The sequence below is a fragment of the Malurus melanocephalus genome, unplaced genomic scaffold (genome assembly GCF_030028575.1).
Source record: "Malurus melanocephalus ecotype Western Australia unplaced genomic scaffold, MMel_1.1 scaffold_163, whole genome shotgun sequence".
Taxonomy (NCBI): Eukaryota; Metazoa; Chordata; class Aves; order Passeriformes; family Maluridae; genus Malurus; species Malurus melanocephalus.
In genome coordinates, this window is record NW_026623395.1 from 1,609,215 (window position 1) to 1,630,488 (window position 21,274).

Here is a 21,274-nt window from a genome sequence, read left to right on the forward strand (position 1 = left end):
AGAAACTCTCGCAAGAGTTTTAGGCTCAGGGAAAGCGTGTGCATGTGTGTGGGTCGGGGAGTAGCTTCACTTCCTGCCCTGCTTGGCTCAGAAGACATGCTGGTACAGAACCCAACGTCCTGTCATCAATTCCTGTTTACTGCACTGTAGTCTTCTGCCCCCCCATGCCTTGCCAGAGACCCCTAAAATTCCAACTGCAATAATTGAGTTCTACTACATCCCGTCTACAGCCACAAGATTCTGATCATCTTTTTGCCCATCTAGCCGTTCTGAAGTTTCTTGCCATCCAAAAAAAGCACCGAAATCAGCGTTTTTCCACTGTAAGTTTGCAGAAGACTCTTTTCTCCATCAGTCTCTGATTTGTGCCCGTCGTTACCCATGTGGGAGATCTGAACCAGCCGGGACTGGCACCACAGTGCCCCTGCAGCCGCTGGGGAATCATTGCACCAAAGAAAAGAGTACCTTGTGTGTAAAGCTGTCATTAAATCTGTAGCTGAGTTGATTGTTGCTATCGCTGTTGTTACTTGTTTCACCTTGTTATACATATTAGTAAAAACTGTTATTCCCTTTTACCCATATTCTTGCCTGAAAGCCCRTGATTTTTTCAAAACTATAATAATTTGGAGGGAAGGAGTGTCATATCCACCACTCCAAGAAGAGTCCCTTCATTAGCAAACACCTTTCTTTCAAACCAAGACAGATTTTCGYGCYCAATGTGGGGCTYGAGGGCACAGAAAAGMAAAAAGAGAACAGAAAGAATAACAGTTTTTGAGTGACCTATCTTTGTGTAAGAACCTCACTAGGTGGCACTATGTAGTCTAGCATACCTTAGTTCAAGTAGCACATACTCATGGCTGTATTTTTCCCTTTTGCAGCTCCTTACCTAAACATGATTCCTATGACTAAGACTACAGTAGCCATTATCCAGTKCACACAATGGGTGAATAAAGTGAAAAATCCGTGGATTTTTAACTTYCTCTGGACAGCAGGCACTTAGATAGAGGGCTACCACACACTGAGTGYATGYTTTTGGWGTTGGGTTAATAATGGTACCTACTGTGAGGAAATAACACCAGGGRAAGCATTCTCCCAACCCTTCACCCATTTATTTAGAGCTATTTCATCACTGATCAAAGAGTCCATTTTTCCCCTAAATGCTACCTACATGATACTAATATGCATATTCTGTTTTCACTAAGATAAAGTAAGACTGCCCTGAGCAACCACTCTAACATCTACCCCAGGAACCAAGAATACTGCCACAGAAACTAGAGATGTTGCCACAGAAACCAAGAGTGCTGCCACAGAGATCAGGGGTATTACTCCCAGAGACCAAAGATGCTGCCACAGAAACCAAAAATGTTGCCACAGAAGCTAAAGATGCTGCCCCAGAAACTAAAGATGCTGCCCCAGAGCCTGACTCATTCCCCAGGMCGAACCTTGTCCCACTGCCTGATCTTGCCCAACAATCTACTTCAAAAACTAACTGCCCGGAATGAGGGAAAGTCCTAGTAAAAGAGATACAAGAGCTGCACCACCCAGAGTGGGTGAGAGTACTGGTAGAGGAGATGCAGGAGATGCACCAGGGGCTGAGAGAATACATCTTCCCAGCTGATGGCAAATCCYCTCCCTGCCCCAAAGAAGAAAAGTCTGATAACACAGCAGTAGAACCCACAAACSTTACACCTGTCCAAGCAAGGGCAAACCACAAGGGCAGGCACAACCAGCTGCAATAGCCCCTGTGCAGAAGAAGTATAAAACCAAATTGGTACACTCAGCTAATGATGGTAGAAAACCAAAGCCCTCACAACCAGCAGGGGWGCCAGAACCTGACATAATCACCGAGTGCCTGTCACATGACAGCCTCTGCAAATTGTGAGATGACATCGCACGAGGGGGGGGGCGAGGTTTGTTCAACCTATTTACTTAGAGTTTGGAACCTTATGAATTTAAGTGTGCAAATAAATACYAACGAAGCCAAGTATTTAAGACCCTTGACCAAAGATGCAAGTATTAATCAAGTATTTGTGGGGGAGCCAGAGACCCTTTCTCTCTAGGAGTGGCTCTTAATGRGTGTAAGAGAGAAATTTGTCCATAGAGACAGGATGCAAGAAYACTATCACAAAATGCCCTGAAAGACCATTGAAGAGGAGATTCAATGGCTCAGAGAAGTAGGGAAAATAGAAGTACTCTTTAGAAGAGACGGGCAGCATCATAATGATTCTGACCAGGTCAAGTACACTGAGCAAATGCTGTAGAATCTGGCAAGTCAGGGGCCATCCCAGTATGCCACCTTCACTACCACGATTAATGCTGATGACAACCGAGAAACAGTAAATTCTGTAGCCAACAAGCTCCGGTATTATGCGAGTATGATCAACAGCCCGATGCAAGCTCACATCACTGCTATAGTTAAGGACCTCCAAGAAGAGTTAAAAGAGATTAGAGAAGAGATGAAGAAAATCAGTGTAGCACCAATACAAATCACTGACCCCAACACCAGAGCCCAACGTCTCCCAACAAGAGAAAGAAAATACACCCCACAAGTTAAGCTGTAGTTCTTCCTATGTAAGCAAAGAGAAGACATGAAAAAGTAAGATAAGAAACCCACTTCTGCCCTGGCAGCCCAGGTGCGTCAGCTCAAAAAAAAAAAAAAAAAAAAAAAAAAAANCCCCAACACCAGAGCCCAACGTCTCCCAACAAGAGAAAGAAAATACACCCCACAAGTTAAGCTGTAGTTCTTCCTATGTAAGCAAAGAGAAGACAAGAAAAAGTAAGAAAAGAAACCAACTTCAGACCTGGCAGCCCAGGTGCGTCAGCAAAAAAAAAAAAAAAAAAAACCAAAAAAAAAACACTAGCCAAAGCAGCTCTTCTAAAAAAAAGGTAGCCTCAACTTCGTGTAATCAACCCACTAAATGCAATAGAAGGAGAGATGATATATCCAATTGCCTGAAAAGAACCTGTAAGTGTGCCTATAGAAGAGATAATACCCATAGTTAGAGAAGCCCTGCCTCTAGCCAGGTAGAGGCATGAGAAAACCATGTCTTCTAGACAGTGTAAATGTGATGCCTGGCATATCAGAACCACAAAAATACGAAGCATTAGTTAAAACAGGAGCACAGTGTATCCTAATGCCATCGAGACATGTAAGGACAGAACCCATTCTATTGCAGAGGTAAAAGAGAAATCACAAGAGCTGACTGTGTTAAAAGCTAAAATACACCTAAGAAAAAGTAACAGAAGCATCCCACTGTGACTGGCCGAGAATCCCCATGCATTCTGAGCATAGATTTCCTCCAAAGCAGTTTTTTCAAAGACCCAAAAAGRCTCAAGTGARCTTTTAAAATAGCTGCTGTAGAAGTAAAAAACATCAGACAACTAAACACTTTACCTAAACTATCCGAAAACCCTTCTACAATCMAACTCCTGAAAGTAAAAAAGCAGCATTTTCCAATCACCACCTCGACACTGCACCACCAGCAGTGGTTAGGGCTCTATCTTGAGCCCTAACCCTAACCCTAGCCTTAACCCTACTTTTTGCTGTGCAACCCTAACCCTACCCCTAACCCCTAACCTAACCCTAACCCTAAAAACCCTAATCCTACTTTGGCTATAAAAGCAGCTTTGCTGTCCAGAAACTTTTCATCCTATTTTAAACAGTGCCCTCCAGAGTTTGTTGGAGGATGCTCAGGGGTCCTTATTTATTTATTGTTTATTTATTCTTCTGTTTATTTAATTTTATATTTATTTTTTCATTCACTTCTTGCTCTTTCCCCCTCACATTTCCTCTCCTTTTTCTCCCTTTATATTTTTCACTTTCCCTTTCACATTTCTTTCACTTTACCCCTAATTTTTCTCACACTGTCCTTTTCACGTGTCTAACACTTTCCCGTTAGGGAACCTAAGCTTTCCCCTTAGTTTTTCTCAGCTTTCTGTTCATGTTTTTCACACTTTCTGCCTCACATTTCTTGCASTTTCCCATCACGTTTCCTTGCCCTTTTCTCTCCTCAGTTTTCTACTCCTTTTCCTCTTACATTTTTGACACTTCCCTCTCATATTTGTCTCACTTTGCTTCTCACAATAGATGCCTTTTTTCTCCCTTTATGTTTCWTACCTTTTCCCCTTATATTTCTCAYGYATTTCCTCTCATCTTTCCTGCATTTTCCTTGGCACATTTCCTGTCCTTTCCTTTTCTTTGCTAAGGTTTCCTGCTCTTTTCTGCCTCATGTTTCCCATTCWTTCCCCTCTCTTTTCTACCACTTTGCCCCTCACATTTCCTGCCCTCTTTTCACTCATATTTCCTGCCTTTTTTCTCCCCTCACATTTCTCACTTTTTCTCTAATATTTCTTTCATTTTGTACTTCATGTTTCCTTGTCCTTTTTTCTTCTCGGCTGTCCTGCCCTTTTCCCCCTCACATTTTCCACCCTTTCACCTTTCTCCCACTCTACCGCTCACACTTCCTACCCTTTTCCCRTTGTGTTTCCTGCCCTTTTCCCCATGCTTTCCCCTGATGTTTCCCAAATTTGTCTACTCACATTTCTCACAATTTTCCCCTCARATTTCTCATGCTTTTCTCCTCACATTTCCAGGCCTTTTTCTTCTCTGACATTTCCCACTCTCCTCATGTTTCCTGCTCTTTTCTCCCCTCGTGTTTTCCTTCYTTTTTCACACATCCTGCCCTGTCCCTCTCACATTTCCTACCTTTTTAAATAACTGGCAGACGAGGGTACAAACTGCCTTGTGTTTCTTTGTATGTATAGAGCAAATCTGCAAGGCTGTATTAATTAACCTATTGTCTATTAATGGTTATCTAAACATATGCCTGACAATRGAGATTCCCACCTGCCCTGAAACGCTCCAGGCCAGAGTGACACAGTGCCTCAGGTTGCCCTCCACATGTCCATTTGGCTCTTGGGATGTCTTGGAAAAAAACCATGGCTACCATGATTTTCTACACTAAATATGTTCTCCTGAGACCAAACCACAGAACTGCAGGACCCAGAGAGAGTGGTTTCACCATACAAATATCACAATATCTGGAGYGATGGTTTGAATGACTAAACTTGTCAAGATTAATGAAATAGGTTTTGCCATGCACCTTCTGGGGGCCTTTTTGGGGTCAACAGTATTTTATCTGAACATCTRAGAAATGCTGTGGGCCTTGCACCTGGGAAGTGGTTAGCACGATTTTAAAAACAAGGGGAAATCTGTGTGAATAGCATGATAGWGTCGATGTGCTTGAACCACAGCATCCTATCAGCTTAGCAGCTTATGAGATACAAATCAATGTTGGGTTTTTGTGACTGCCAGCCAACGGCTTGATGATCTACAGAACACCASTGTTTCCTGTTGGCCCCTTCCAAGCACTGGTGAGTTGAAAATCAGCAGCCTGTTCTCTCACCTTTTTTCTTTATACCCATCTCCTTTTTTTTTTTGTTATGATCCACAATTTGGAGTCTGAGTAGCTTGAAAGAGCCATGAAAAATTAAATTCCTTTAARCCAAATAAGGCCAGAATTTACAGGTGTCCTGAAATCTTTTAAATGTGCCAAAGAGTTTTCTTCTTTCCCTGTGGAAAGCCCAAGGTAGGCACATTTAATAAAAAGGAACTCTGGACTGTAATAAGTMATTTTCTAGTTCTCAGTGGTAACTGCGTAGGACAGTGGAATTTCAAAGATTTTTATCCAACTTTCAGCAGAAAGGTCGTAACACAAAGCAAACATAATAAACCTTTATTCTGATGTATATTAGGAAAACTGAAATGCAAGTACTATATACTTAAGAARAGAAAAGTTTGCTTAAAAGAAGAAATGGAAATGAAAACACTACTGTGCAGCTGTCTGAGGTGAATTCCTTCATGTCTAAGTGAAATCTAGTTACCTGCCCTAAAAAACTGCCACTGATTAAATTCTCCAAAAACTTATATTTATACAGTATTCCCCTGTGCCCCCAAAGCAGAAAAGCATTACATGGTATGACCAGAGATGGTATTTTTAAAGCATACTAAGCAAAAAAGTTCAATTTTAAGTTTTTGAAACTATTTAAGCAATTTGGACGCATCAGTGCAATAGATAGAGGAGTAGGAAAGCCAGGTATTCCTGCTTAACAGAGGCATGAGGGGGAAAAGAAATAACAGAAACTGTTCCATTAATGATCCTAAATTACACAGGAGTTCAGCAGCCCTCGCTGTCTAGCAAGGATGTCCAGACGTTGTTGACTGAAGAGAACCTTGGTGAAGTAGACTCAGAGATGTGCAGAAACTGGGGAATTTGTTGATTCTTCCAGTATTTATTGGTAGCAGGGATGACACGTTGTTATCCTGATGTTGTTCTTTCCTGCTYTTAATCAGCCCACTGCTGTTTCAGYACCCARTACCTGAAAGAACAAGCAATGTTTGCTTTAAATTATTATTTATATCCAATGCAGTGGAGTTAGTTTCTGTTAATCAGGAAGCAAGTAGCCAAATGTATTTTAGGCATTTGGCTACTTGATCATCATAATTTTCCCTCCTCCTTTTCCTGCCTCCTTTTTAATTTTTGTTGGTTTTGGGGATTCTACTTGTATATTCTTGCTGATTTGAAAATTTATCAAGACTTTGTGCTTTGCCACGTGAAACAACCAGCAGGTTTYTAACAGAATGTGAGATGCTCTAGATTAGCCTGATTTGGGATGAGGTGCAACTTACGTGTTACATCAATTTATCCAGTAAAAACAGAAACAGCTGAACAGATACCTTTCCTTGTGGGGTTACAGAAGGTTGCAAAWGGTCACTGTTTGATTTTGCCTGTCATGTTCTTAGGGGCTGAATTATGTATTTCCTACCTCAGAATAGTAACAGCTTGATACTCATGAGTACATTGAAGGCGATGCTTTTTGCCAGCAGGACTCTCAAACCCAAAACAGCCATAGACAGCATATTCATTTTCTCCATTTTGACATTTGCTTTGCGAAGAAAAAAGGCAAGAAAGAAAGTGTCATCTTGATGTTATCACCATGCAGTCCCAGTCCTCCCCAAAAAGAAGGACAATTCACACAACATAGCTGGGTGAGAGAAGCAGGAACTAAGGAAAATATGAGAGAGGAATTTATCAAGTGCAGGAAGTAGCAGAGGATTGACTTTACATTCCTGTTTTATCCCATACAAWTTTGACTGCTCACTAGTTTGTTAGACTGAAGCAGCAAGTTATTTCTCAATAAGCATTTCCAGTTCTGGTAGTTGCCTTCTCTGGTGCAGAAATGTTCAATGTTTTGGTATTTTGTCCACAAAAAGAGCATCCCATTGCTTAATAAGTGTCTCCAAGTCAGACATTCCTGTACAGTGCATATTCATGCATTGTTACTGAATCCCCAATAACATAACTGTAACTAACCTTTTTTAGAAGCATCCGAAATGTCGCAAATATTAACTGCTTTGAATTCTTCAGTTTTCTCTTCTGTTGAATGAATAATAGAGACTACACATGTATCTGAACTATACAAGACAAGAACTACACAAAACATGCTATTTAAAAAAAATAGGCTTTTTTTAAGCAGAAGTTAAACAGTGTTGGAGAATCAGATGGAAGGTCATTAATTAATGATTAACTTGAAGAGAAAAATTAGCTTTTTATATGTGATTGCATACTACCCCTCCAACTGTTGAGTTTTACTTTTCTCTCTCTTTTGAAGAAAAACAGCAATTTAAAAAGTTATCCAAAAGTAATCAAAATATCAGGGGAAAAGTCACATGTCCTTTCTTCATTTTATGTTTTCAAAGAAGGTAATTTGAATTTTCTTCCAGGAGTCATTTGAACCAATGCRAACCCTTCAACTGTTTTGTATTAGATAAAGGAAAGGTCACAAATAACAGATGATTGTTTTTATTCTTTTTTTGAACTGGGGAATTTTAGGATTGTTTATTTGTTTCTTGCATTATGATCATATAATCTAGGTATTTTTGAATGTCTACCTAACTTAGTGCCTAAATATGTTTTTGGTTGCACTTAATTTTCCTTGCTAGATSCTCAAAGAGCAGGAAAAAATCCAGGAAAAAGATTCATCTCCCAGAATGATGTGACATTTGGACCACAGCACCGTACCTGGCAGAATTATGGTGGCYTTGCTCTCCCTTCCCTTGTGCGTAGCCTTGCAGGTCCTGTCTGCACCTTGCTCCACACCAACAACCTTCATGGTACTGTACACCCCCTCAGATGTGACAAGAGGTGCCTTCAGGTCATACAAAACATCACTCATGGGCACAGAAAGGCTGATGTTCTTAGGATAGAAGGTCCTTGCCAAACAAGCCATGTTCAGTTTTTTGTCTTGYTTAGGCTCCTCTGATTTGACCACAATGAGCTCTGGGGCAGACTCTTCTTGACTCTCTGAAAAAGAAACATTGTTTTGTTATAATTATTTTTCTGTCAGCTAAATCATCTGTAGTTCAGATACAGTCCAGACACATCTGCCCCTGACATCTGAGTGAATTTCCATGTTTATTTCTTTCTCCTGTTTACCATAGAAACACATAAACCACAGATCAAAAACAGAAATGAAGGAAAAGGGTGGGATTTTCAAGGGAGATTTTAATCCCTTGGGCTCCTAACCTTGTTTTTACTAGACCCGATATATGTACATACATAGAGATATAGAGATAGAGATGAGATAGAGATAGAGATAGAGATAGAGATAGAGATAGAGATAGAGATAGAGATAGAGATAGAGATAGAGATATAGAGATAGAGACAGAGACAGAGATATAGATATAGATATAAATATAAAAAAACCTTTAACTGAGGAACCTTGAAATGAGAAGGAAACTTTTAGGAATCAAACGAGATTCTCATATAAATTTTTAATTCAAAACAATATGGACTATTTACTCAAAGAGTAGCCTTATATGCTTGTAACATGATACATATTATGAGTTTTTTAGTTTTTTATTTACCCAAAAATCCTTTACCTTATATAGCTAAAAGGCTTAACCATAGCACACAGGAAGATGGTTTGTTGCTCCACTCTGCAATACTGTTCCAATGAGTGGAATTACTTGAAGATACAAAATAATGTTGCTAAATTCTAACATGAGGTWAAATCTTTCATTAACAAATGAACATTAATTCTGTTCCAGGAGGTTATCTTTCCAAATTCCATTCTTTGAAAGTTTCCATAATAKTTCTGTGTGGACCTTAATCCAGGCAAATAAGCCTCTCTTGACAAGAGAACAGTGTTATGTGAACTCTGGAGAAGWCTCCAAGTTATGAGACCATCATGCTGAGCCATCCTAAAGGACAACAGTAGGATGTCTAATAGGAGTTCATCCTTACAAAGACCATGTCCCAGAGAATTTCTAAGTATTCAAGGCTTGCTTGCATTTCAAACAGTTGCTGCCAAAAAACACTAATATACCCTGTTTTTCCATGAGAACTACTTTCTCCTGAAACTCTTTACAGTTCATTTTTAACTTTCCACACAATTAGTGTTACACAAAAGAAAGCAAGCACCTTCTTAYACTGCACATTGAAGCTGGGCTTAAGACCTAATCCTCACTGGGTATCAATAACAAAATTTAGCATACTGGCTGKGGGAGAATCTCTGARGTRATGCTGGTGTATTTGTTCTAGGAARTTAGCTTTTTCCTGAAACCTTTTCAAACTAAATAGAGCTGAACTCAAACATGTAGCTGGAGAATACATGTTGAAGAGATCCGAGGCAGGAGAAATGTCTCATTATGCTGTYACRTCRCAGAGTCCCTTTGCTAYTTCACCACAAACTTTAGAAAATACRTTATTAGTAAGACAAGTGGAACTTACTTGGCTCAATTGAAAGAGTGGCTCCAGTTCCAAATACRAGCTTGTCTGTTGCCACGGTGTTGGCACATAGTCAATAAACCCATCTTCCACGGTGTACTCTAATGATGCAAAACACCAGAGAATAAACTGCCCGAGWTTGTCCAAAAGGTCCACATAAAAACTGCCATGAATTGCTCCAAAGTAACAAAAATCATGAGGGCACAAAACATTAATTTCATTGTGATTTTAAACAACTTGATCAGGGAAAAAAACTTCCAAAACCCTCTTCTTCTTTTCTCTCAGTAAGCAGTGTAGTCCAAAGTAAGTACTCCTAGGAATTCAGCAGTTCTTTTCTTCAATAAATTTTTCTTTCCCACTCTTCCTCAAAATGAACTGTTCCTTTGGCAGTTTTAGGTTTTTGAATGAGACCACACTGTGTTTGTGTCACTGTGCTACTCCAAGTTCTCAACACAGTGATATACTTAGTTACAAAAAGTGCTGCTTCCTTCCCTTTTCCTGTACAACAATTCATGTGAGACATGGAGCCATATGCCATAGATACAACATAAGAAATCACACAGACTTTAAAATAAGAATCTAAAGCTGGAAAAAAAGGAGAGAAAAAGGAGAAAAAAGGAGAAACTTTAAACCTCCTCAGGATTTTTAAGGTTATGATGAAGGATTATAATGTTGCTCTCCAAAAGCTCATATTTTAGTCTAATGAAAAAAAAAATCTGAGTATTATCTTACAATAATTAGCAAAATGCCTCAGGGCTACAGACATGTTCTTTTCTGATATTGTTTTTTTTTCTCTATGCTCTGCTTATTGTTGATCAGGAAGGAAATGAATACACTCAATGTAGGGCTTTAGAACKGTCATCTTTCTTCATGGGCCAGTGCTGAGAGTAAATTTTTGGTTCAGGAAGTCTTTATAATGTTTTTGGTATTTTTAAAAGTGAAAAAGAGATTATTGCTCTTTATTAGGTAAAGATACATTTTTCCATAGGAGGASTTATTAAACAAAAATTTTGCTCTGGATGGTGCAAAACAGATTGATTAAATACTGTATAAAGGGTAAATTCTGCATCCTTAGTGGCACGGGAAACTGAAGAGTTGTGTGGAGCACAATATGCAGGTAAAGATAAATTTTGTTTGAGTACATCCCTCATGTGTAGGCTGGACAGCAAAGCAGCTGCCACTTCAGTAAGAGCAGGGAAGCTGTGGTGGGGAAATCCTGCCTGACTGTTCTTTGAAGATGCTGTATACACTCAATCTAGGGTTTTAGAACTGTCAGGAAATCCTGCCTGACTGTTCTTTGAAGATGCTGTATACACTCAATCTAGGGTTTTAGAACTATCATCTTCCTTGATGGGCCAAGAGCTGAGAGTAATTTTCTGGTTCAGGAAGTGTTTATAATGGTTTTGGTATTTTTAAAAGTGAAAAAGAGATTGTTGTTCTTTTTTAGGCTGACAGCAAGGATATAAACACAGCCACGATACATGCAAAATACCTTTAAATGAAAAATGAATCACTTGGCATTTGCAATAGGAAAGGTGTAYGAGTACCTTCTCCCCCACCCCAGGCAGTGATTAAGCAGAGCAATCCTAGAAAATGGATATGCTGTGGTTCTCTTACCCTGAGGCAGCAACTCTAAGCTAACCTCATGTTAACAGCTTTATAGGGAAAATAAGACTTAGTTAGAGGTGATGTACTAAGGAAATATGATTTAATACTGATCCCTAATTGCTGTCAAGGTGGAGAGGGGTAGGAAAGAAGAGACATTTATTAGCATCCTGAAAAAGATTACTTCTGTCAGGAGACTAYAAGGCAATCTTTAACTAGTATAGTATTGATCTTCTCAAGAGGAAGGGTCAGCAAGGGGAAAGGGTGCAAAACCACTCATCTGATCCTTTATTGTGTGTTGCAAGCTGGCTGTGAGAGTTAAAAAACATACATCAAAAAGGAGGTGGGAGAGCACCATAGAATAAGGTGGCCACCACAGAAAAGGCCCCAGAATGGAGAGGTCCTGCTCTCTTCCCTGAAGCTCTGAGTTGCCTGTGTGACTCTAGGCAAGAGCTAAGGCCTTTCTTAGAGTTTAGCAAAATTGGAAATTCTGCAGGTCCCACCTCCCATAGCAGTCTGTAGCCCATGAAGTTGTTTAAGAATGAATGCATGAACCAAGATTTGCTATGATTGTGATGCTGTTGGTACTGTCAGAAACTCAAACAATATTCTTTGTAATGGTCCCTAAGGATATAATGAGTGGGAAGAAACTGCAATTTTTGTGGGCAAAGAAAAGATCATAATCTGGGTCATGGAGAAAAACATTGATCATGTGGTTCAAGAGGGGATTAATGCAGGATTTCTTGAAYTGCTGATCTGAAGGAGAAACAGATGTGGAAAAGGCAGGAAGGGTGGGAGACTTTTTACACTGGACTGAGATCATGGATGGAGGGGCATTGTTTGCTGTAAGCTGAGAGGAAGATAGAGGGTTCCATTTCAATGATGATGCTCAGTAGCAGAGTGAAGGATCACGATCTGTGTGGCTGGACAGGAAAAGCTGGATGTGCCACATTGAGTTAGAGTCTTTTTACTTACCTCCCAGGGGCACATTTGAGAGAGTCAGCTGAATGTTTTGAAGAGAGTCATGCACCAAGTGTAATGGACTAAGTCATTTTATCTGTATTGAGAAGTGACAAATTTCTTTAGAGCCACTTGTTTCTCTGAAATAAAAGGGAGATGGACGCAATATGTAACTTAGATGAATACTTCCAAASTGTCAAAAGTAAAAACATGAATCTGCAGAACTGGATTTGATAATTAAAGGTTCAAAATCAAGTTATCTGGAAAGCAAAATCTGTATTTGAGTGCCAGAAAAAAACTGACATGGCATATAATGATTATCCCATGGCTTGAATCCCAATCAGCACCAGATTGTGCTTCAGGATGTGCTTCAGGATTGTGCAGCTGAATGAGGGAAAATGATGTTGTGAGGAGGAAAAGTGTGTTGCAGCTGAAGGCTTTTCCAGAAGTCAGTTTGTGTCGGGTGGTTCAGCCCCCTTTAACCACTGTGGCACCTAATCCACACAGTGATGAACAGTCATACAAAAATATCTTCTCATTTCAGTGTCAGCTGACACCTCTTCTTTGATGTCTTTTGAATGCTGTGTTTTTTACTTCCTCAGCCATTTTGTTCCTGGAAAATCAAACCACACAGCAATTGCTGTTATTAAAAATCTTTAATATCATCTTTATGATAGATAAAGGTAATAATGCAAGTCTTTCTGAAACATACTTGGTAACACTGAATATGGGTCAATTTGGATTGTAACAGCCCTTTTAAATCAAATTACTTGAGTCCATATATATTTTTAATATACTTCTAGAGATTTAAGGGAGGATATTTTCCTAAGAATGTCAAGAACCAGAYACATTAAATGTCAGGTTATTTTCACAGAATCCCAGAACTGCAGAATATGCAGAGTGGGAAGGGATTCACAAAGATCATCCAGTCCAGTTCCTGACTCTGCACAGAATACCCCAACAATCTTACCTTGTGCTGAGAGTGTTGTTCAAACATTCCTGGAGCTGTGGCAGCCTTGGGGTTGTGACCATTCCCTGGGAAACAGTTCCAGTGCCCAACCACCCTMTGGGGGAACAGACTTTTCCTAMTATCCAACTTGTAAGGAGCAAGAGATTTCTTTYATCTTAACGTGTCAGAGGAAAAGACAATAGAATTGCAATTTAGTAGGGCTTATGTGTGAGTCATACAATTTTTAAAGCAATAGACTTGTGCATCAATAGTAACATTAAATAGTAGGACTTGAGTTTGATTTTGCTTGTGTAATAATGGGTTTATTATGGGTTATTAATGTTTATTAGCCTWTTTAACATGTTACTAGAATCTTAGCAGGATGTTAGTTAATCCAAGGACAATTATGTCCCAAGTCCAGTTTATAACGGGACAGTTACTAAGTAACAACAAAACTCTTTGGGGTGGGAGACTTTGAAACTTTCTCCCACAAAACACAAATGCTACAAAGTTGTTAGGACATAGGGACAAATGCTTCAAGGCTGACAGGAAAAGTGGACCAATGCTACAAGGTTGACAGGCATCTGAGAGCAAGGAGGAGGGATAATCAACCAGGAGAAAAGATCTAAAACCACCAGAAATGCCCCAAACCCTTCAGAGAGCAAATCTTTCTACACTGACACACCTTTCTACACCTGGGCACCTTGGAAAAACATTTCTGTTTCTTTGTTAACATACAGCTTTCATAAATACATTTAYACTAAAGAAATTTGGTTGACAGCARGCTTAATGTGAGCTGGCCCARTGCCTTGACAGRYAGGAGGACAMACACTTTCCTGGGTGTATCTAATGCAGTGGATCCAGATGGAAAAAAGACATGATCATAGGTATTGCCTCAGCTTGAGCATTATGTGCAGTTCTGGGCTCCACGTTTAAAAAAGGATGCTAATGTACTTCAACGTGTCCAGAGGAGGGCAACAAAGCTAGTGAAGGTGCTGGAAGGCATGTCCATCTCATAAGGAGCATCTGAGAATTCTGGTTTTGTCTAGATTGGAGAATAGTAGAAGGAGCAGTGACCTCATTGCTCTCTACAGCTTCCTGAGCAGGGTATTGGAGAGGAGGTGTTGAGCTTTTCTTTCAGGRATTCAGTGATAGGACATGTGGGAAGGGCTCAAAGCTGCATGAAGTGAAATTCAGACTTGACATTAGGAAACATTGCTTTACTTGAAGGGTGGTTAAACTCTGGTACAGGATCCCCACAGAGGAGGAGGATACCCTGAGCCTGTCAGTGATGAWGAGGCATCTGGACAATGCCCTWAACAATATATTTTAACTTCTGGTCAACCCTGAAGTGGTCAGGCAGTTGGACTGAATGATAACTGTGTGTATACCTAAACTGGAAACTGTAACAGACAGCTTAGAATTAAAGAATCAGAGAATGGCTGAGGYTGAAAGGGATTTCTGGAAGCCATTGGCTTCAACTCTCCTGCTCAAACAGTGCCAGTAGTGACAACTGCCAAGGACCATGTCTCTTATCTCTAAGAAGGGAGATTCCACAAGCTCTCTGTGCAACCTGCTTCCAGGATTGGGTTGCTCTCATAGCAAAAAAAGAGTTCCCTTCAACTCAGAGGGAGCCCTCTGTGTTTTCATTTGTGCCTATTGCCTCTTGTCCTGACATTAGACATCCTGTGAAAGAGCCTGGCTCTGTCCTCTATATTTACCCTCTTCAGATCACCCTTCAGATATTTATATATTTATGAGTTCCCCCCATCTATATCTTCTCTTCCTTAGGTCAAACATGAACAAAACATCCATTCATTCTCCCCATGCCCAGAGTTGTGTTGTGGGTACAAATCCTCCAAGGTTACAACCCCCTTCTTTTCAGGAGGATGCTGTGCAGGCATCTGGGGCAGATTTGGGCTACACAGAGAAGGAGTCATGTGTTCTGCCACAGCTCTCACACTGGCCCAAACAGCATCCCTGCCCAGAGAGATGCTCTGGGATGGTCCCTCTGTCCCCATTCTCCTGGGACTGAAAGAGTACCCAGGGTAGTAATAAAAAAGAGGTGGTGACGGTGGGGAAGTCTGTGAATGAAAGCGAAGTATCTGTGTTATCTGAGGAACTGGGGAATGATCTGCCCATGTGACTACTCATGCATGAAATTTTATATCTAACTTCTATTATAAATGTCAAATTTTACTGCAAATTCAGTTACTGATGGACAGATAAGGAATTCCAACATCTATCAATCCCAGAGCTCACTGACATYTCTCAGAGCAAGTCCAGGCAGCTGTCATTTTGAGAAAAGACCCTGTCACCACCACAGTCSTTCCCCTTTTTGTGCTTCCTCTCCCTGCGTTGGCATCACTGTGCATGCTGCCTGGCACAATAATAGATGGCTGTGTCCAAGGCTGTAAGRCCATGCAGCTGCAGGGAGACCTTGCTTTTGCGTTTGTCTGCAGAAAAGGTGACTCGGTCTTGGAAGGCTGGAGCATAGCCTGTGTTATTCCCAAAAGGATATATCCAGCCTACAAATTGCAGCTGCCCTCCTGGGGTCTGRCGAACACAATTCCAGTCATATCGAGGGCTATCCAGAGGTGTTCCCATYACAGTACAAGTGAGGGAGAATGAGCTGGAGACCTTTGCCTCCCTAGGACCAGATGCCACCATCTCTATGGGGGAAAGGGTAGCTGAAAAGAAATAGGGCAGGTGTTAGATTTGAGTGTCTCTGAGAAGGCTCATGGGTGTAATAGTYCATCCTGGGGTTGTGAGCACACAAACACAGAACAAAGGACTGCTTAGGTAAGATACTTGTGTAACTGCTGGTTAAGATGCTGTATCTCTATATATGAATCCAGAAGCTTAGCAGGAGGACAGTATGGAGGAGCCAGCCTTTCCCAGCCCTTTCACCGGCTGTGTTTCTACATGCATAGAGGGTGACAAGAACAGGCTGGGCATGGGCACATGGGGAATTGGTTTGTCAGTTGCATATGAGCACCAGAGGGACAAGAAACCTTTTAAMCTTCACTTGGGGCTCTTAAACCTTSCCARGTCTGCTCCTAGAAAAYAAKAAGTCTGCTCAGARTGAGACTRTGCAACTTCTAGGAGCATTTATCAGCTTTGTCTAAGCATGTCTTCCCCTTAGTCCATGCTCAGAAACATCACTGAAAACTTCCCTCATCTGCAGTGCATCAGCGTTCCGCTCCACCTGAAGAGGGATGATGGATTCATCTTATGTGGTGGCATTTTGAGTTGAGTGGTTGTGGACCAAGTGGGCAGGGGCAGCAGAAGCCTTCTCAGTCCCATTATCTCTGTCCTTCTCTCATGGCTTTCACCTCCCAGCTGTCATGCTATGGACAACAAGAACCCATCTTCTTTGGGATCATGTCCTTCCGTTTTGGGGCAGGGAGAGGAGAAAATAAGCCCCAAAGGGATGCAGAGAGGAGGAGAACTCAGGTCTTGCCTCTCCTGGGAGTCAAGRATTGAGCAGACAGAGCCCTTGACCCTTCTGGTCCCGTCACGCACCCCATAGCAGTGCCAGGAACATGGTGGATACCACTTCTTTATGTGGCAGTAGGGTACAGCAGRGCTGTATTAGACCTCTAGCCTTTTATCAGTCCTCCAACCTTCACACATCCCATGGGAAGGCTGGAAAGGACAAAGTAGCTTGGAAATTATACAGATTCCAGACAGGGGAAATCACTTTCCACCCCCCGCCCCCTTCCCCCAATCKGTGTCCTGTTTCCAGGAAAGGGAGAGCTCTCACCTTTAAGTGCTGTAGAAAAAGTGATGACTAGCATCCAGAGGAGCATTGCAGGCTTCTCCAGAGGAAATTGCATGRTGCACTGAGAAATAGGAAAGTAAAATTGTGGGGTGGGAAATGCTCAGACTTTCCTCTCTCTGAGTCAGCAGAGAAATGTCTTCCAGTGCTGAAGGCTCAGGATTCCTTGCAACTCCCAAGTGATTTGCAACCTTTCCTGAGTAAAGCCTTTATAACTGCAGGTACTTAATATATGGGGGAGTTGGGTGCATGTGTCACKGCTGCCCTGGGTGGGGGAGGAAACCAYATTTCCTTTTTTGTACTGCTCAGCYTGTACCAGAAACCCTGAGCAAAATGCGGCTGTAAGAGAATCATACACCCCCCATATATTGTGGGTGTGCAGGAGGTCACTCCACTAACAGCACTGATAAATGGGAGACACCTCAGAGCTGTAASACCTTCAGAGAGCTCCCTGACTCTTTGCTCATTACCCACATTGCAGGCTGACCTGAGTTTCTCTCAGAAGCAAGCACAAACATTCTCATTGCTCCACTACACCAGCACCAAGAGGTTCTCTGGGAGCCAGAGCAACAGGGAATGCTGTTACAAGGGTTGGAGACTGGCTCTTTTCTCTTTAGGGAATATGAAAAATATTGAAAATCCCCCTTAGGCTTGAATCCAGCTCTTCAGTCCTGGTGTAGAAATAAAACAAAGCTAGGAAAGATCCAGCTGCTGTAGAGAATTTCTACCCACCCCAAAGATCCAGCTGCAGGATGTCAGAAGTTTATAAGGAATGAAACAAAAGTGATAGGAGGAGCTAAATGAACATGTCTATAGATGCAGAGAGAAAAGGGAAGAGTAAAAAAATCCAAATATCTGTGATTCAAGCTCAGCAATAGAATCATATCCGACTACATTCATGTGTGACATAAGGATGAATTCCTGTCTATTTCATAACATCTCCATGTCCATTTCATAACTTCCACTCAGTTTCACAGGTGAATACATGATTTCACCTTTCTCCATCCTCATCCCACATTCTTGTGTAGTCAGATCAAATCCTACACAAAACAATGAGTGTTACCYGAAATAGCAGCCACCATTGCAGGGTCATGATACTCTTCAGACAGAGAAGATATGGCCTTCAATTAGGTTAAAATATTTCTAGAAAATTGGGTGGCTGTTCAAAAGAGCTTGCTAGGCAGGGCTACCTTGACATGCATTGAATTATTCTTGCTTTCCTTCCTCTATTCTTTCTTAGGTTCTGTTGGCATGTTTGTTCTATGCAGCTACAGCTCTTTGTGAGAAACCAGAGGAAGTGAATTAATTTCCAACTTTCCTCTTGAACAAAGGACATGAAAAAAGAAACCTACAATAAGATGTATTTTTTTTTCTGTTTTCTTTTAACTGTTTTGTCTTTCATTCTGCTGTAACTGGGAAGGCAGAAAAAGAAACATCAGGACAAGCTGAACCAGCACTTGCAGCTGACAATGAACTGAAGGTGATATTTTTGCWTGTCTCATTGTTTACAGGGTTTACAGGTTTCTGTCTTTGTGAATTATGAATACACAGTGGAAGGTGCCCCATACTCTTCCTACTTTCTTAAGATGAAGTGTTCAAGGCTAGCTTGGATGGGACTCAGAGCAACCTGGTCTAGTGGGAAATGTCCTTGCATATGGCAGGGAGTTAGAACAGGATGGTCTGTAAAATTCCTTCAAACCCAAACCATTTTGTGATTCCATGATTCTGTGAAGTTCTGTCTCTAGGAGACAGAGACTCTGATGGAGCACTTGGCTTCAGGAGATGAGCAGTTTCCTTCAGCAGCACAGCTTGGGTGAGAAGAAGGTGGCATGCAGTGTGTGTACAACCATCGCCAGGTCCGGGCTCTTGTACAAAGCAAGCTTTCAGCCTCTAGCAGGACTGACACGTGAGCAGGAGATGGACATGTTGAGAGTTGGTGTCTTAGGGCATATGGCATGTCTGTTCTCCAGTTCTCCTATCATCCATATTTTACAAAATACTCCTGACTGAAAAAGGCAATCACTCACTTCACATTTCATTTCCAGGTCAATAAGTGAAATAATAGAGGTCCTTACTCTCTGCAAAGCTTAAGAGTTTTCTGGTTTTATTGCTAGAAAATGGCATATGAAAATGAGAAAAAAGTATTTTCCACTCCCAAAAGAAAGGGGAAGAAGAAGGCCAGAGGGAGGCATGGGACATAGGGGAACCTGATGCTTGACCCAAACTTGTTTTTGGCAGGACAGAGTGGTCCTTTTCAGGGGGTTTGCTCAGGGGAGGATATTTTAGGATGGGCAGGGATAGTCTGGCAAGTTCATGGCTGCATAAATTCTCAAGGTAAAGCCAAGGAGTCAAAATAACAAATTCTGCTCCTGCCCAGACAGCTGATGGTAGTGCTTGCATTGGCATGTCTGAGGTTCCTTGTTCCGCCTTAACTACATGTTCTGATCACCAAGATAATGAGGTACAAGCCAAAGAAATCTGATCCTGTTGCAGCGTGCTTGAAGGTATCAAATACAGAAAGAATAATTAACAAATGCACTGTGAAAACTGAAGAATGAATTCCATCTTATCCTATGTGGCTTGTAAYCTTCCACCATGAAATAAGCCCCTTGGATGACAGCAGTGCTGATTCCACTCTCATTTGACAGTGAAATAATTCAGGACCCTGCTGCTGCTCTTTCCYTTTTCTCAGTAAGTGGTCACCTGAGAGGCTTTCTACTTGTCTACTGATATTAATAATAATATCAGTAGACAGCACATACCTGTGTGCACTAAGCATGTGTGCAATGCAGAGTAGAAAATGCCTGCTATCCATTCTTTGGAGAATCCAATGAGTGTTCAAAATAGCTGCAACCTAATGCAGCAATATTGGTGGGGACTGGAAGGCAATTCTAAATGATCTGCCTACTGRCAATCCATTTTCTTTCTCCAGGCAGGAGATTTCACTAGAGAACTGTGGATGTCCTTTCTAAATGATGGGATTCAGTGTTTCCATAACAGTTTTTCCCACACTTCCTTCCCTTTGTCCCTCTCATAAGCATAACAATCAGGACTCAATCATGTCTGTTACGGGGTTGTTCCATTATAATTTTCTTCAAGATCACAGTTTGGCTGAATTTTATTGTGGATTAACAGATGTTGCAGGTAGGATGTGGATGTGTACATAGAAATTTCTTGGCTCTTGTACTCACTGGACAGCAAAGAGCAATAAGGCCAAGCAATGATACTCTCATTGCTCCAGTTAAGACGGACAAAATCTTCATCAGTCAGATGGAGAAAGGTCAGCCTCCAGCTCATGTGGAGAGAAATATTCCTACTTTCTTCACCCTTTTATCTTAAAATTTTATAGATCTTCAAGCCAGTGTGTTTTCTCTGGCATCGTTCAGCTATTAGTTGTTATCGTCTCAAAAATCTTATCTCYGTAGGTGCAGTGCTTCACATTTTCCATGGTTGAATTTTATGAGGTTCCTCTCAGCCTCTGGCATCTAGTCAAGGTCAACTCACCACAGCACTGTATCAACAAATCCTTCCACTTGTGTATCATCTGCAAACTTGCTGTGGCTGCACCCAATCTGATCATGGAGATTATTCATGAAGATGTTTAATAGTGCTGACCTTGGTATTCAGTACAACACTGCTGACTGGTGCGTGGCCTGCAGCACAACTTGATGTAACTGCTCACATTGTTGGAAGCCTGGCCATTCTGAGAGTGTCCACTCCACCTGAYTGTCCACTGGTCACAGAGCTTCATCAGCTCACTGGTGGAGATGTCGTGGGACATGACACTGACATCCGTCCTGCAGGCAAAAATAATATCCACCTTGCTCCCCTCATCCACCAAGGCTGTCACSTCCTCATAGAAGTCAATTAGCTGCAAGAGGTACGATTTTCCCCTCTGTAAATCTACACTGGCTGCTCCTCAAATGTGGAGAAGCATTTATATCTCTAATATGTAACGACTGTCTAAATCAGCTGGAATGTTGGAGAGATTTGCTGTTCATTCATTCATGTGCTGGGGGAAGAGATGCTGCTCTGTGTTACAAGAACCTCCAGCCTGCAGTCCACACCTGTCAGCACCCAGCTGGCAATCCACCAGACCRTGAGGACTGACAGATTGATTCTGATTGTCAAAAGCACAAATTGAAGATTAACTGCATAGCTATGAGGATTAGGGAAGACCTGAATGCTTTATGA

The 21,274-nt window shown here is 41.4% G+C and overlaps 1 gene segment (V, D, J or C); it reads right to left on the minus strand.

Moving 5' to 3' along the window:
* Nucleotides 1-6,823: 6,823 nt before the first annotated feature.
* On the minus strand, nt 6,824-15,978 carry LOC130577011 (T cell receptor delta constant-like). The segment is given in 5 exon segments: nt 6,824-6,942; nt 7,371-7,433; nt 8,079-8,360; nt 9,789-9,860; nt 15,672-15,978. Coding segments are annotated over 5 exon segments (834 nt in total).
* Nucleotides 15,979-21,274: the final 5,296 nt, after the last annotated feature.